This window comes from Manacus vitellinus, unplaced genomic scaffold (assembly GCF_001715985.3).
Source record: "Manacus vitellinus isolate BGI_N305 unplaced genomic scaffold, ASM171598v3 scaffold_0_pilon, whole genome shotgun sequence".
NCBI classification, from domain to species: domain Eukaryota; kingdom Metazoa; phylum Chordata; class Aves; order Passeriformes; family Pipridae; genus Manacus; species Manacus vitellinus.
In genome coordinates, this window is record NW_021938789.1 from 47900915 (window position 1) to 47918900 (window position 17986).

Consider the following 17986-nt stretch of genomic DNA (forward strand, 5'->3'; position numbering starts at 1 on the left):
CTGAACACTATTACATATGAAAAATAAAAGGGACAAGCTCTCAAGTCACTATTAGTAATGGTGATAGGCTCAAATTTTCTTCCTTCCTCAAATTCACTTCCCATTAATACAAGAGAAAAGTGTGACCTTGCAGTATGTTTGTTCACAGCAAGTTTTTCCTCAATAACAGCATTTTGCAATAACAAAATATGGTCTATAAAATTGCAAAGTGTACAAGCTGAAGGCACAGAGTATAAACACATAGGAAAACAGATTTCAAAATACCAAGTAGCAAAAAAAGAGATAAAAGAAAAGTCTGGAATTTAAGACTCCCTGATAGGTTATACCTTTATATGGAACCAACTCTTAAAAGGTGACAATTTTTAAAGTAACGAACACTGCAAAATAATGAAATTTTATTCTTATTAAATAGAAGCTCCAGAAAATAATTTGAAGTTTAAAAACCAATACCCTGATGTGTTAACTAGTTTTAATAATGTCCTTAATATTAACAGAAGAGTGCAAAAAGGATTCTACCATTCTAATGCTTTGGGAAGCTGCTGATTTTGGTTGCCCATTTCCAGTTTGAAAGGATGGCTTTTCAAGGTGCATTCCTTACAAAATTGCAGAACATAAACTTGTTGATAGGTTAGAGCAAGGAATCATGCATTTCAAAGTCATCCCAACTGTAGCAGCAACTGACATCATATTATATAAGGAACAAAGTCCAAAATTGTTTTTTGAGGAATAGGTCGTGTCAGAGTTTAAGTATCAGCAGTTCCCAAAGGAGGCTCCTGATTCCATGTGCACTCCTCCAGTACCTGTTCTGGCTAGGAATAGAAGCTGATCCAGTACATTCACTATGGGAACCACCTAGAGCTTGCACAAGGAACATCTGCTGATTTACAGAAGTTTCTAACTTTCTCATGAAGTTAGATTGCACATGGAATTAATGTCTGAAGAGCAAAAAACCACAGAGAGGAGAAATATAGGTGAACTGGCAGATGTGTTACATGCATAAACCTATTTTGGGACTTGACACACAAACTCAATTTAGAAAATCCTGAGTTACAATCCTGGCATGATCAAAAACACTTAATAGGTATATTTCAGTTTTAAAAGTGATTTGAGTTCTGAAACCAGTTGTGCTCAAATTCAAAGGAATCCTAGGATTACTGAACTTGCTATAAACAAGCATCTTAATACATTTCCTTTCTTGTCAAGTTTATTGAAAGAAGGAGGAACAGAGACTAGCCATAGCTGGCCCCGCTTTTTACATCCACAATTAATTTTTATATGTGAAAACCAATTCTTAAAGAATTTTGATGTTATGTAATACATTGTAACACATCATAACACATCAAATTGTCTTTATGGCACTTTGTCTGTGAAGAATCAGAACCTAACTCAAACAAGACTGAGCTGAGAGAAGGTTTAAGTAGTACTTTGCATGAAGTATGACTGCTTATTCTCCCTTCCGATAAAAAAAACCCTTCACAATAAGTTTTAATGGTAGATTTCCAGACATGAATCCTATGCAGAGAGAAAGAAACAGTGTTAGAGAAATTCTCCATAGTGTATTGTAATATGAACAGTAAAATTATTACTGCTTGCAAAGCTCTTCAAAAAAGAAATTTTGATTATTTTCAAATATTGAAAAAAAAAAAGGCATGTTTTATGCTTAAAAACTTGTGACTTGAGCCATGCAATTACTGTGCATGGGGCTTCCCTGGATGTTGACCTCCAAATAATGAAATTCAATGAAAACATGTCCCAACTGCAGAATTCCCAGTAACTGTCAATATAATGCTGTTATATGCTATTGATAGATATAATTTAAGTATTAAGAAAGACGTAGTTGTTACTAGCAAAGACTACAAAGAAATTATTGCTTTCTGTAACATAGGAAAATGTTTTTCTGAATAGTTTGATTTTTTTTCCTCTAGGATAACATAGAACAGTACATATTTTAACGTCATGTAAACTAACACAGCAAGTAACATTACCTAAAAACATTTTCTTAAGTCTGTTTTTAGAGGTTTGTTTTACACTCAGTACTATTCCAAATCAAGGTAACTGTGTTTGACTAATCCAACTGAGTTAGGTACTACTTGCTCCTATGCTGCAAATGTCTAGACTCTCTCCTGCTCTCATTACAGGAAGCAGTTTCTACTCTACTCAACAAGCCAAGCACACAGAAGAATATGATCTTGGCTCACCATTTGATACATCAGTGCCAAATTAAGATGAAGCGAAAAATATACTTAAGAGACAGAAAATATCAGAAAGGCGAGATAACCAAGCAAAAGTTATATTATTTCTTCATCCATACCAATTTACTCTCTTTTCCTTTCTACTATCAGAGAATTAGGATTAGTAAAGACCTCAGGGAGAAACTAAACTTTCATGTTTTAAGTAGAACTACTGAGCCTTTTTACAAGTGTCTTGAAAAGTCCATCTTTTTGCATCACCTCTCTCTTCAGATCGCACCCACTAAAGAGCACATTAGCTTTTACAACCCATGCAATTTATTTTTTTTTTTAAATTCCTTCTGGTAAGTCTGAATGGATTCCATCTTCTTGAAACATTCGTCTTCTCTTCAGGAAACAAAGTTTTGGCACCCTTTTTCACTGCAATGGCATTTCAGAGTTGCATAAGTCTCTTCTCCTAAGGCAGCTGTTTTTTTGACCTATTAATGATCATATACTTTCAGCCTCTGTCATCCAACATTACAGCAAGCTGCACGTGGAATGGGGAGTTCCTGCTTCCTTCCTGTGCCCTTAGCAAGGGCTGGCTATCACAGGGCTTGCCACTGAGCCATAGCTTGGTGCTAAAGAGACATAACATTTTTGAAAATGAAAGCTTGCTGGCTTCCTTTCCTGCACCAGGTCACGAAGGGATAGGTTGAACATAAATTGTTTACCTGTAACACGAAACTGCAATTTCTAAGTACAGCTCTCTGGTACTCTGATGACCAAAGCCCTGTACATCATAACCCTCTTGTCATGAAACACAGTGTCAGAAGCCAAACCTCTGTAGGCATTTACTTATTTAGCTGTGTTTTGTGGCCTGGCACTCTGGAAGATTCGTTGTGATTTCAAACTTTTTTCCAGATATCACAAGGCACAGCCATGACCTGCAGCCATATTTTCTGCTTCCAGCAATAGCAGAGGAGCTACAGCCACCTGGCTCATTTGGACAACCAGAGGTGCAGAATGTGAAAATGCTGCTACGATCTACAAGTTTCTGGAGAAAATATGCCCTTAAAGTAAACAAAATAATGAATACCAGCTGCCAAAGAAAATTAAGTCACTGATTTGGGACTGCTTAAGTATTTTCCTGCTCAGGAAAGTCTTTAAGCAGGTGCTTAATTTCCACATGAAGTTAAGCCCCACGTGTTAATGCTTTATACCCTTACATAAAGATCCCAAGCCCAAACTCCCTCCTGTGTGTCAACAGCACATGAACGGCTCTGCAAGGCTCCCGTGTCTATTCCAGGCTCAGAGTAAATGTTTTCTGATTACCATCAACACTACCTGTTTCATCTCCCCCCTGCGAGTGCTACACTTATCGGTTGCATCTTTCAGAGCAGCTTGGCTCTCCTCAATCTCTTCCAGACTGCACAATGAAGAATTTCAAAAGATTGGGTTTTAAGGATAAAAATAAGTTTCAGAAGAGCCAGAGCCAGTAATCACAGAAACTAAAGGCCCACCGAGAGTCAAAATGAACGAGCATTAAATCCCATAGCAGCCATCCTTTCAGAAAAATAACATGAAAGGTTATGATTTTCTAATATGATTAGTGTTTTAATAAAACTCTTCCTACTTTCAAAATCTGTCCTTGTAACTGTGCTCTTTTACTCAGATAATTTTTCATAAATTGATATTTAGTCAAAATTACTTGGTAGTGCACAATATAAAGGGTCTAAGTAACAGAGAACCAGGCTAAAATATAATTAATTTCCCCATCTAAGAGAATGACCTTCATAATTCACTTCAGGCTTCACCTCCAGAGTTGTCATGGCTCATTTCCTCATTACCAAAATTAGATTTTAAAACACTACTGTCCTCCATAAAGTACACTTTGTCTCTGATTATACAGACAGAGAGAGAGAGAGAGAAGTACATTTAAAATTATTTGCAGCATATAAATACCCAATTGCCTCAAATACAAGTCAGAATACAATGCTCAAAGAGTTAAGAGATTATAACAAAAACAGTTTGTAAATGAAACAGAAGGGAATGAAGAAGTGCAAGGAAGGCTCAAAGGGGAGAATTAAATTAAGAAATTAATTAATTAAAATTAAATTAATTAGCTATATTGACTTTTAGACAAGCACTGATACAGATAGATACATCAAATATGGATCTGTAAGCAGTTGGACTCATATTTGTACTTAAACTGTAAGGTGAAATAAAGACCTAGTGACTTTTGCATCATTCAGAGAAATTTAGTCAGGAGAAAAAAAGCAAAATCTTCAACTGACACTGTTTTACAAGAGAACTTAGGGGACTCCACAGAGCAGAAAACAGCTGAGTGCAGCAATTCATTGCTTGGTACTTGCCACAACCTGCTGCAAGCTTGCAGGCTGTGAGGCCTGTCTAGGAATATACATGTCTGGTTGGACGGTGATGATTGACTGCTGTAGTGATTTTACTGGACATTGCTTCACAGAAAGATGAGAAGGAAATCCAGATAGGGTATCCATTACTTATTTAAGGAGACTACTTTGGGGCACTAACAGCCCAGAGTGCTAGTTAAATAATTGGCATCTAGGAAGATGAGGCATCCCTCATTTACTTTGTGTCAATCCTTCTGTTTGTTAAAATACCCCAAAAACCTTCAGGCACAGTGGCTTTAAACAATTAAATGTACTACTGATATTATTTAATCACATCACAATTTGCATAGCTCTCTTAAAAGTAAACTGCTAGCAGTGTGTCAGGGTACATTAACAGAGAGTGAAGCACCGTGTTTAATGTATGAAAACACACACTGGGCACTTATGAATTGCAAGGGGAAATATGTCTATTGCAAAATCAGAAATTATCCAATCTAAAGTGTAAGTATTGCAGAATATCAGCCTGTCTACCTATTCCTACAGTAACATGATAAAATTCACTCTGCACCTCACCATCAAAAGGTATTACACTTGTCCAGTTGTTTATTCATTTATTTGATTCACCTTTTTAAAAGAGGTTAGAGGTTAATAGCCTGCCTCAGAGTCACATGCTTAAGCAACAGACTGGGAAGGAAATTCTTTCAAGCTTATTAAAATTCCTGTCTGTCATTTGAAAGTGGAAGCTCTGATAAAAACTGTCAAAATCTGCCATAAAAATTAAGTTGAGCCAAACTTTGGCAACTGACAATGGGAAATGGCACCAGTGTTAGGAAAAATCACTCCTTCTGTTTTCAAGTCATGTGAAAGCAGAAGGGGAAAAAAGGACTGCAGAAAGGTAGTATGGTAGGCAATGTCAACTCTGAAACACCATAACCTTGGTTTGATGTGTGACTCTATGTAAACACCTTCAGCCCTGCCGTTGCATTTGAATGCTGCAATGCAGTCAGGTATAACAGTGGGATGCTACTGGGTTTCCTGGTCACCTGAAAAAAGTGGTTTCCATAGAAACACTAGTATTCTTTCCTTAAAACACAACAAAGACACACAGTGTTCGTAAAATGTACATTCAGTGGATTTCAGGCACTCTGTGGGACACTATGAATAAAAGCAACTAAAAGATGGCAGGATCTTGCCCTAGCCTGCACTGTAGTTAGCCTCTTTCTTGCCCTCTTAGGCTCAGTGATTTGGAAAACATACTTCAACTGCCCTAACATCTTATATATTAACTTTTTTTAGATCTGCTATCTGCAAATACTACAGACTGTCAAGACTTGCACCTCTTTTCCTCAAACCGTGTTTCTCACATTGCTTAAGCTGTCCTGGAGAAGGTCAATCTTGATGGATCGATTTGTTTATTTTTTTATTTTAATTTACGTGGATTAGAAGGAGCTTTTTGGAGATGAATATAAAGTTTGGGGTTTTTTTTTATCTTCAAGCATCTGAAAGCCTAGTTCAGCTTACAGCTGCCAGAGTTTGCTTTCAAACTGGAAACAAAGATAATGGAAGTTGTCTTGAACTGAAGAAAACATTACTACAGCAAGAATTAGAGAACTAGAAAACACCAGAGCTCAAAATTCAAAGGCTGGAGAGCAATGGAAGTCTTGCAATTACTGTATCTGCTGTACCACTATGAGGTACAATAGACAATAAATCTGACCTCCTCTTACAGCTTGCAGCATGCATACTTCCGGGCAAAGGAAGGTCACAATAGCTTTCAAATTGATGTGGAAAATGTGTTAAATATGCATCCTGCTAATCTTAAACTAAGCCTCTATTACTTGTCCCTTTTCTAGTTCAATCAGTGCTCAATCCTCCCTTCTCCCTGATCTTCTCCCATGCAACCCGTCTTCCCAACTGTCGTGATTTTATCACCAGTGTTGCAAGATCTTTTTTCTTAAGCTGTCAACACTTGGACTCCCATGGTGTATTTCTGCAAATTGGAGATCTGATTGATTTTGTGGGGTTAGCAAGACTTAAATGAGAACAAAGCCTGTGTAAGAGTGCTAGGCTTCTCACCCTGCACTTTGAGAACAGGGCACAGTGGCACAACAGCTGGTACATTATGTGGATGCACAGAGGACAGGTAATTCAAAAAAATCTCCTACCATATTTTCTGAAGTACTCATCATACAAGTAATTTGCAATTGCAAACATTTCCAGCAGTTTCTGATTTTACGTTTGAGTTTTATATCATTATTGAAATGCTTCTCCTCCTCTTCTCCCTTAACTTTTTATGGTTCAAATCCTACTCGAATTTTTTTTCCCCCTCAGTATATCTTTTCACATCAAAATCCATTTTATTGGGACATAAGAAAGCAAATCGGGAATGAAATGGAAGGGCAGTGAAGAAGTGCAACCCGGTAAAGGTTTAATCTCAAACTGAACATGTACTGGTTAATAAACAGCACAAGGAAAGCTGAGAAATTTGAAGAAATAAGTGACACAAAGTGAAAGTAAGTTTAGCAGTCCATGAAATCTGTGGATTTAAACAGGTTTCTACAGTGATCAGAGAAATGGGAAAGGACAATCTTATTACATTCCTCTAGTCCCAAAGGCCAAGGCAGATGTATCCATCAGGTCGTAATTTCTGACCATAAAACTTTGCTTGAATAAAATCCTGCATGTGACCTTCATACATATTGCTGCCCTACAAACCTCTGCTACTCTACAGCTGAATCCCATTTAGTTATGACTCACTGCCTTATTTACTTCACTGATCACAATAAGCTTTCAAAAGCCATTACCAAGGCTCAAGTTGGTGTCTGTAAGCATACTCTGGTGACTAACCTGAATGACAAAAAGGTTGGTTTAAAAAAAAAAAAAAAAGAAAGAAAAATAAGCTTCACATATATGTGATTGCAATAGGAAAATGTGTCAAAAAAGTGAATTTCAAAAAGCATCAGTCAAACCTATTTGTCATGTATTATAGGTAGTTTATAGAAGAAAACATTGCATTACTATGGAGTTATTATTCAAAATCAGTAAAAATGTCATATTGTCAAAAAAAAAAAAAAGGAGGTAGGAGAAAAGAGTAAGATAAAAAAAAAAAATCAGCACTAAATGAAAAGAAAGTGTTTGCCACGAGGTTTAAAATATCGCCAATGGATCTCCAAGAACAATATACATCTTTGGAGATGGGTCCTGCTGAGCTCTGACTACCCTCCAGATGCTGTGGATGCCCTGAGCACTGTAAACTCCTGCAGAGTTTGATCTATAACTCCTGGTGTGAAAGTGGAAATAGCAACATGAGGGCTGTAGAAACTGTGCTGCCCAAGGAGGCAGATTCACACAAACCAAATTATTACCTCTGGTTCAAGTTACCAAAGCTGCCCCTTCCCTCCCCTTGCCATAAAAATGTACAGGCTATTGCATATTTTATACTAGCCATTCAGCAAATGTGTGATCATATTATTAATGATAAATTGAGAATTGGAGGAAATGGCAGGCTTTGAACCATAAAATTTAAGCTTTAATTATTAGTGTATTGAAGTAAGCACAAGAATAATAAAAGCAAGAGGAAGATGAGAGAACAGGATGATTTTCTGACAAACAAGAAAAACAGTGTTATATTTATTTCAATCAAATTTCCCAGTGAAAGGAAAAACAGTCCATTAGAAAAAAATATAGAAACAAGACTCTTACAAAAAATAATTTCAGCTTAAGTATATTTAGAACTCAAAACCTTTGGAAGGTCAATCCTACTCCTATTTAAATACTGTTGTAAATTGAAATCTCACAGGAAAAGAAGTAAAGTTTATACTAATATGTATTATTACCAATAGTATGGATCTGGCACCATAATTCCTTGTTTCATAGTGCCAAATTACCGACTTGCTATCATGCAAAAACTGACTATCCCTACTTCCTTCAATAACTATACAGAGAAAACCTAAATTTCTGCTTTCCCTTTGTGGTACCCAACACAAGCACAGCATAAAAAGGCCAGCCACGATATTCTTCCTCTATCAGCAAGCACACAAATATTTTGAGACATTCATAGAAGAGTACTTTGGACATTATGAAGTGTTTTGTACTGAAGAAAGAAAGGTAGAGAGGGAGGAATATGCCGTGTTGGACATTTCCACAGGTGTGTGTTACTGTGACCTCTCAGAGCTGGGCTGCAGCTTCCACGAGGTGCACCACCTACATGCTTCAGCCACCCTTCTCAGCCACTCTCTTCTTCTGCAAACGCTCCCCTGTGTGTGTCAGGCTGGAGCTATGCACATCTGGCAGTACACTTCACTGGTCTTCACTCTGACCTACCAACTGGGTTTATCCTGGACTTCCCTCCACGGGTTCCCACACTACTCCATGATGTTGACATGGGAGCATGAATCACACAAAACATCTGCATCACACCCACCGTTGGCCCTTTCTGACAGAACATGTACCAAAGGGAAGAACAGTTCCCCTAACTTAAAGAATTTTGCCTCTTATTTCTGTGCACTAAAACATGCCTACAAATTGCCCCTGAGGGCACTTTCAGTGATATTATGGGGCATGTCATTCACAGGTCTTCAGGGTAAAACCACTCAGCTTTGTTATAGTATCATCACTCCAATCAGAACTGTTAATGAGATGCCCTAAGGTACAAATGGAAGACATTTAAGGGCACCATAATAATTCATAAAAACAGATTCAGAGGGAAGAACACAGTACCACACAGCAACTGATCCTCTTGTATTAATCTTTACATCCCAAAATCATTATGAAGTGTCTGAGTGTTTATGTTTAAATTGTTTGGGAGTTACTTGCTAATTTTGCTAATTTAATGAAATAAAAGAAATACTGCATGCTTTCCATTAGTGGATCATTATGAAAAATAACTTTTTAAGTATCTCCTCCGTGTCTTGTTTTGTGAGGTTTTTGCTCATGTCTTGTTTTTTGAAATTCACAGTCCTAGGCAAATTTTTTAACCTTCTCTGTTGACTAAAACAGGTAGGTTTAAACAAATTTAGACCCATTTAAAGTTATTGCTATGGATTTAATGCTTTAAATTAGCATTTTACCAAGCATTAAAAGATGTTTTCTCACAGGCTCTTCTGTAGTTTAGATGATATGAAAAAAGTCAAAACATTAAAAAAACCCCCAGATATTGTGAACTAAAAGCAAAATGTCAAGTAGTTTATATAAAATAATTAAAACAAATAGTAGAATATAATAATAAATAAATAGTATAATTTTGTGAACATTAGGCTCTGCTTGATAGGAGAGTACCTCAGACTCAACATTTTTATGATTCCAAAGAAGGGCTCATGCTTGCATGAAAAAGGCAAGTTGGGGGATACTGAATGTCATGCACTTTTAAAAACATGAGATTTAGCCTTGTTCTAGTATTTCTTTTAGAAACAGAAGACAAAAATGTCCTGAGTGTTTAAACGAACTTTTTCTCTGGAGCTTAGTACAGTGCATTTTTGCTAAGTGTTTGTCCCAGGTATAAACAATGTAATATGTGACAAAAGTTAGAGTGGTCCCCTTTCCTGCTACTAACACTTGTAAGAAATGCAATTGAGAGCAAGAGACAAGTGATATAAAGATAGAGAGCAAAGAAGAAAGCAGGAAACTGGTGCAAAGAAATTGTAACATTACACTGCAGCTTATGCCTTCGTTCAGTTAAATCAAAAGAAAATAGGTTAACTGCGGTAAAATAATTCAAAAAGCAAAATTTCACAGATACACACATGCAAAAGACAGAACCTTTGTTTTTGACTCAAATTATTCCAAACAAAACACAGGGCACTTACAAGATAGTGAATATGATGCTTGCTAGGCATGTAGCTGTATTTGACCATGTATTTACAAAAACCAGTTTTTAATGGAAACTAATTTCTTGAATTCTTCAATATCATAACAGACCTTTCACCTCCACACAGATGGTAATGAAATTTATGTCAAACCTGCTCCATTCACATTTCAAATGTTGACCATAGCAAGATATTTTCGACAATGACAAATATAACTTTTGCACAAAATAAGTAATTGAATATTGAAGTATCAGGTTATGAAGTCCTTTGGAATGTTCTACTTTACTAGACTAGACTAGAATGTTCTACTTTCTTTAAGTTAGAAGTAAAAAAGATGCTAAAAACATCATTTTGTGGAATAATCTGCAACTAATCTACCACAATGATAAAGGAAATTAATTGCTAAGTTTCAGTGTTAATCAATGCTAAGCACATGGCATCAGATGCCATTATCTCTCCTGGATGAATTGGAAAAAAAAAACAAACAAAACACACAAAAACCAACAAACCTTAAATAGCAACAGTGCAGAAAGTATCTTTAAAATGCTTAGTTCACTTTTCCCCTCTGAATTCTAAAAGTATCAGATAGTTTCAATTTTCATATTAGCCTTTTCATACTGAAAGAGATTGAATTGATTCTAAGTGGAATACTTTCAAAATCACATTTTTTTCAGCATCAGCCTCATCAAGCACAGACTGCAACCGTTCCCATTAGACAGGTCTATCCACTTGTAAAGTTTAACAGAACAAAATAATTACCGAATTCTCAAAAATTAAGAAAGTCATTGGTAAAAAACACTGTCATATAAGCATTTTAACCCTTCTCATTAGCATTGTCTTGTCAACAGTCTTTTGAAGCCAAACTGGTATCAATCTCTGATTTCACAAATAGTGGAGTAACTATACGCATATTTCCCTTAAATCTCAAGTGTCAATATAGAGCCAATAAGGACATGGAAAAACATCAAAATTTTGTTTTCTTGTTAAGAAAAGTCTAATAATATACCTACATTAAGCATCTTTTGCATCTCAGACAGAAGTTAGTATGTCAGAACAGCAAAGAAGTAACAAATGTTTACAAACCAAATTTGAACCCATACTTGTAAAGACTTCTCATGGCTGTCTTTCCAGACAACTGCTTGGTCACACCAGTGATTTACTAATCCAGCTCAGAGGGATTTCAAATATTCTGTTATCATCCTACATCCTATCATCACAGGAGCCCAAAGCAACATTGTCACCCCTTGTCCAATAATTGGGGAATGACAAAGGACAGACTGAGTACAAAATCATATAAGACACAGGCAACTTTCTGAGTGATCAGATTATCTCTAATCCCTCCTTTAAAATTGGTAACTTTTTCAGGTGTGTGGGTTGAAAAGGTTATCCACACAATTACTTTTGTTTTACAAATAAGTGCCATTAACTGCATGACACTAAACCAAAAAGTAGTAGGAAGAAGTCATTGGCTTGACAATAACTCCTAAGAGGCCTGCAAGAAGGGAAAGATGTAGGCAAAAAGACTTCTTTCCCACATTCCAACAGCCTATACTTACAAAACGGATAAATGACTTTACAGTTTTAAGTCACTAGACCTACACAGACCAAAGCAGCTAAATGCAAAATTAAATGCAATATTTTATATTTCATAGAAAAACAAGCCAACAACAATTAAAAATTCTCACAAAACTAGGAAGCTATCAGGGTAGTATTTTGCAAGTCACTGCAGAAACAACAACAGGAAATCTCTTTAGTTGTCCTACCTTCTTGAACCGCCTGAAAAGGATTGTTGCCATCCACAAACGTCACTGAACATGTGATTTTCTCTGTTTGTAAGATTTCATCATTCTGGTTGAGATCAGCAACTGCCATTCGAAATACTTCCTCATCTTTTTTGGCAGATTCATCAAAAATTGCCCCTGTGAGGGAAAAAAAAAAAGACCAAAATCACATTGCACCTTTCACCTGCAGTATCCCAATGGATTAATCATAAGCACTTAAGATATTTTATGCTACAACATCATCCCTTCACTCACTCCTGAAGAGCAGTTATCTCAACACAAAGCCCAGAAGCTACTTCACAATATACAGAATTTCTTCATTTTGACATATTTTAAAACATAAATTGAAGGGAAACATTTATATCATGCGAGACTAAGCCTAAAATGGTAGCAGCACTGGGAAAATGATGTAGAATTGACACCCATGATCAACAGACAGGTCAGCCTTCAATGTAAACTATTGGATTTGTAAAACAACTTTGAGTCAACTCAAAGTCAGTAAGTTAAGTTTAAATGGTTAATTAAAATAAGTTCCGCCTTTATAAATCTGACAGAAAGTGACTGTTCTGCCTATTTCTCCACAGCATTTAAGCAGAACATTGTAAACATGGAACAATCAAACTCAAGAGGAGTTGGAAAGTGAGAGTGCCCAACCCTCAGACAACCAATTCTTCAGGTGTCACGAAAAGAACTCCAAGACTTATCCAGAGATTTTACCTGTTTTTACATCTTTCTTTAAACTATAGTGTCACTTTTAGCATCATTAGTTGCCTATTATTTTACATTTGCTTCTTGTATGAATTATTTATGTAGAGATAGCTCAAATTACACTGTTATAGTCTCATGAAGAATGCTAGATTGTTTAAAACCTTAAAATCAAGGCTATTAAATTTTCAAGCACCTCTAAAGCTTTCATTTTCAGGCAGTAGATTAAAGACACAGAAGGGATGCTTCAAAAACAGACTTTAAAAAACTTGAGTGTCTGTTGTCAGTACAAAACTCAACTAAGGCAGTGTACGTGTTGAGGCAGACAAAGATAATAGAAAATGCTGATCACTGATGATTTCAGATAAACACCTGCAATCAGTGATGAAAAGAACTACAAAAGATTTATTTACAGGAAATGGTTACTTTAAGATAAATAAACTTCATACACAGTGTTTACTGTGCTTTTTCCACTGACCTCTGACACTCATTTCCCTGCCAGCACCACTCATCCTCCATGAGCATCATCTCTTCCTACAATCTGACCGCTTTGACTCCAGCATTTTCCCTCCTGAAGCTGCTACCATCTGGAACAGCTGTTCTTTACCTCTCCACCTCATTCACCTGTCATCTCTGTGCAAATCTCAGCTGAAAACATTCATTTTTCTCTCATGTCCCCATTTCAATTTCCCTTGTTTTATTTAGCTCCATAAAGCAAAGCTGCACATGGCAGAGAATAGGCTTGGTATTCAAGATGCTGCAAACTGTGTCTTCTCCACAAAGACGGCTATTTGTGTATCCATGTAGTAGTTAAGGGTACAAGAGACTTTGTCCAATACATAACTTAAAACATGTTTCTAACCTCATGGAACTCAAACCGAACCCACACATTTTGGAGTTACACCTATACTGATGACAGTGACATAGACCAGCAAACGTTTGAAGGAACAAATTTACATGGCTACTAAGTACCAAGGGTAAAATTAAGAAAAAAAATTGGAAAATAATTAGAGTAATTAGTCTATCTCTGTAGAGTAACTCTGTAACAAATGCTATACTGTAAAGAAATGAACATGCACAGATTTCATGCACATGCACAGGGCAGCTGTCGACCGTGTTGCAGAACAGCATGGCAAAACAAAGACTTTCCAGACAACACTGCAGAGAACAGCTTCTTATTCCACAGATGGGAAGTGTCATCTTAAGCGTGGCTTTGTCCCCAAAATAATTCAGGTCATTTATTGAGTAGAGGATATAGAAAAGTCTCAGGTATCTAGCTTTCTTTTCCATATGTCATCATAAAAATCCCCTTCTACCCCATAGCCCTTCCACTGGCCAGCAGATGGCAGCTCCCAAGATGATGTTGGACTGGGGAATGCATTAAGTTTCTCAACAGATGAACCTTCTTGAGAATTTATCTGTTTCTTTCACACACAGATATTCCTAACAAATACCTATGTTTTTTTCTCCCATTTCTCAGTCTGAAACAAATCCTATCTCTAACAGCATCTGAACGTATAAGGAACTGGATTAGATGAAACTCCATGCTGTCTTCACACTCTCACTTTAGTACAATTTCTCCACTTTTGCTCTGATCACTGCTTATTTCATTTATGGCTCCATGTTTCAGATGCCAATTTCAAAATATCTTCTATTACCAATACTGTATCTGACATTTTAAAGAAAATACCTTACACAAACACTATACCTTACACGTGCTCTAGTGTAGGAGTATCTCCATAGGTAAAACAAATAAATATATAGGTGAATTGCAAAAAAAAAAAAAGTTCTAATCATAGGTCCTGCCTGAGTATCTTAGCAGGAATTAGATTGTCTTCTGTCAGAAACTCAGGCTTTATTCATTAGAGGATCTAATTTGGCTACACAAAAAGCCTTTTAAGATATAATAAAGATTACACTGTTCCTTTCAGGAGATGGCAGTGCATAGCAGCACATGCATTACACTTCAAACAGTGATAGGATAAATTCTATTACATAATTGATTCTCAAATTTTAATTTCAGTTGTTAAATAAAATTGGAAAACTAAAACCAAAAGAAAACCAGGACAAAAAACCCTCCCTGATTAATTTTCAAATTTTCCCTTTTTTCATATATAAAATTTCATGTCCCTCTTTCAACTGCATTCCATGACTCTAAATTACAGGGCTGGGAGGAAGGGACATTATTTTTGGTTTTTTCCTAAACGAAAAACCATTTCAATGAAAAGGTGAAAGGCATTGTTTGGATTGTGCTAACATTGCCGGAATATTTTCCTTTCATTGTGGTCTCAGGAACTATCCTCTGATTGACGGGGTGATCTTTCTAATCTGAAATAGGCATATCAAAATTTTTACATCTAGCTCAATACACAGCCTTTAACTAAAGCTTAACTTTAACATTATGTATGAGGTATGATTTTCTTTTGTTGTTGAGGCCTGAAATCACACTGAAGTTTTTATGTGTATTCTTTTAAATACAGTCATTTAACCAAGTCAAACAACCCCAAATAAAGGGTATCAGACTCAAACATTATTTCCACAGTGAGACCTATATGCTTTCTCATATCTTCATGTAGAGCTGCAAACTTATTTGGAGTACTTGCCTAAAAGGAACCCTTCTGGCTCTAAGAAAAATTGTTTCAGAAAGTAATAAACAGCTGAGGAGAAAAAGCAAATTATTCCTACAAATACTGTAAGACACTCGCTGTCTAGAAAAACGATGCAACAACACTATTAAAAAAGGAAGAAATTCTTCAAAATTATACAAAAGTAGATGCTGTTCATTTCACTTCCACCCCCACTGCTCACCTCAGCTGGAACTAGCCTCACACTAAACATGTCATTTCTAACTATAATCAAGGAGGATTCCTATGATTGCATCAGGAGCCGACACGCTGACACAGCAACTACTCTGCACCAGTTTCCTCCTCCTGTTTTATTAGCATGTCATTACTTTCAGCTTTATTTCAGAATCTGGATGAGGACAGTACAAACGTAATTCTCTACTGGCTTTTTAAAAAACCCTTAGCACATCAATAACGTCCTGTGGTTTAGCAGAGAATTCTTTGCATTAAGCTATCTCATTTACACTCAGCTATGTTATCAGAAATCTGTCGATTTAAGTTAATATAGGTCAAATCAGACAAATGTTCAATAAGTTCAAATTCTGATAACATCATTGAAAAGGCTTTTCAAAGATCCCTTGGCCTACTGACCCATACGCACAAGTAGAATCCAAATTAGATGCCAGCTATTTCTAGAGTGATTTCCACAGTCTAGTGGAATCAGCCCAGAAAATCTAAAAATGGGAGAGAAATGCATCATGACTGCAAGGATGAAGCGAGAAAAGATTTAAACTAATGTTCGTCTTTCTATTGACTAAAAAAGGACAAAGTTCACTGCTTGCAGTGTTCTCAAGTATTATAATTTTATTACCTATGAAAGTATGACATTTCTGGACCTCAGTGCCCCATATTAGTCTCAGAAAATTAAGTACCTCGTTTCAAAGGGGAGGAAGAGTACATGGATTAAATGCCATTGTGAATTGAGGTCACAGTTCAGTTACAGCACGTGTTTGATTTTCACTTTCTAACATTGCACACACATACCTCACCAATAAAAGCCATATGCACTTTGCCCAGTTATTTCCTAGTTCACAAGACCAGGAATTTTTTGAGAGAAAAGGAAGAAATTGGGAAGTGTATATGTAGGAACTTTTTGAGGCACTATCTCATGTTCTCAGCAGCTGCTGATTCTATGAAAATTCTTTGTCCCACTGATATTGCCAACCTGTTCCAGTGACTGAATACAATTCCAATTTTCCCAACTGCAGCTACTGAATTATTATTCTGAATGAGAAACTTTACACAGCAGTTGGGAGAAGGGTGGCCATGCTGTTAATGCTCAGAATTGGAAGCTGAGAGTTTTGACTTCTCATGGCAAATCTCATCTGAGATGTCCTTCAGATCCATGAGCACATTGCCACAGGTATAGCTCCTCTGTCTGAAATAATGTTAGGAGACTAATTTCTGGGTGCCTAAATGAATAAGATCGGTATTTGAGATCCTCAGATACATTGTAGAGTAAAATCTCATGTTATTTCCAGGCCATGTGAGTGTCTGCTTGGGGAAATTTGTATAAAATCCATTCATTTTTAACTACAATGGCAAATGCCTAGCTCTACCACATACTATATCTGATTTAATGAATATATGCGAATATAACAAGGACTTGACGTGCTTGAGAGAGAGGTTGCCCTAAAGTAGGAATTTAGTAAGTCACATACATAGGTCACATGACCTTCCCTTGCTCATGCAGTTCCCATTACCGTGGTATTCACTATGCACTAAAACAGCTGGACCTTAAATTTCATTGTGACACATTCAGAGCTGCTGTTAAGTTTCTCTGTTGAGTGATAGGCAGTTGAGTACGTACAGTCACATCCTGATTTTGTCAACAAAAGGAAAACCGCATGCTTTGCCTTTCTCTTTTAAGTTGACTAAGTTTTAGAAATCCTTTAGAAACAGTACAGTAAGCTTAATTTTGTCACTGCAGTACAAAGAGAGTTGAAATCCTCCACCTCCTCTGTATCAGGAAGGAGTTCCCAGCAGATGTGTCCTCAGCCACCTTGCACGTCACACTGCAGACGCCAAGCATGGCGCAGGGCTTGGCCGCTGAGCCCCCCAGCCCTCGGGGACCACGGCTGGCTCACCCGGGGCCAGCGTGGGGCTTTAGCTCAGGGCAGAGCCAATCCTTTGCATCTGAAATCGTCAGCTTCATGTGTTTGCTCCCCAGAGGCTCTCTACCCTGCACCACAGGGATCTTGGCATCTGAGTGCATCTAGGTCAAGCTGAAATTTTTGAAAACACTACTTGTTTGTTCATTTTAATTTTGCAAGACTTTCACAGCTCCCATGATGATGGTGAAAGAGACAGCAGGGTAGGCTGAGGAGCACCTGCACTAGCTCCTACTGCAGAGGACATGATGTCCCCCTGCACACCAAACTGTAAAGGTTAGATTTCTCTTTCTACTTCATATATCTCTTCTATAAGCACACTAAAGACACTGAGCAATACATTAGCACATATCTTCTGCTATTTATCATCAGATACATAAAGCTTCACAGAAGGTATTTGCCAACACTAAATCTACATACA

General features: G+C 36.9%; 1 protein-coding gene across 1 annotated transcript in view; it reads right to left on the reverse strand.

Moving 5' to 3' along the window:
- Nucleotides 1-17986, reverse strand: part of GRID2 (glutamate ionotropic receptor delta type subunit 2) — a 691727-nt gene that overhangs the window by 538929 nt on the left and 134812 nt on the right. The window contains exon 2 of the mRNA XM_018072910.2: nucleotides 12108-12263. Within this exon, the coding sequence (XP_017928399.1) occupies nucleotides 12108-12263 (156 nt within the window). The remainder of the gene's footprint in view (nucleotides 1-12107; nucleotides 12264-17986) is intronic.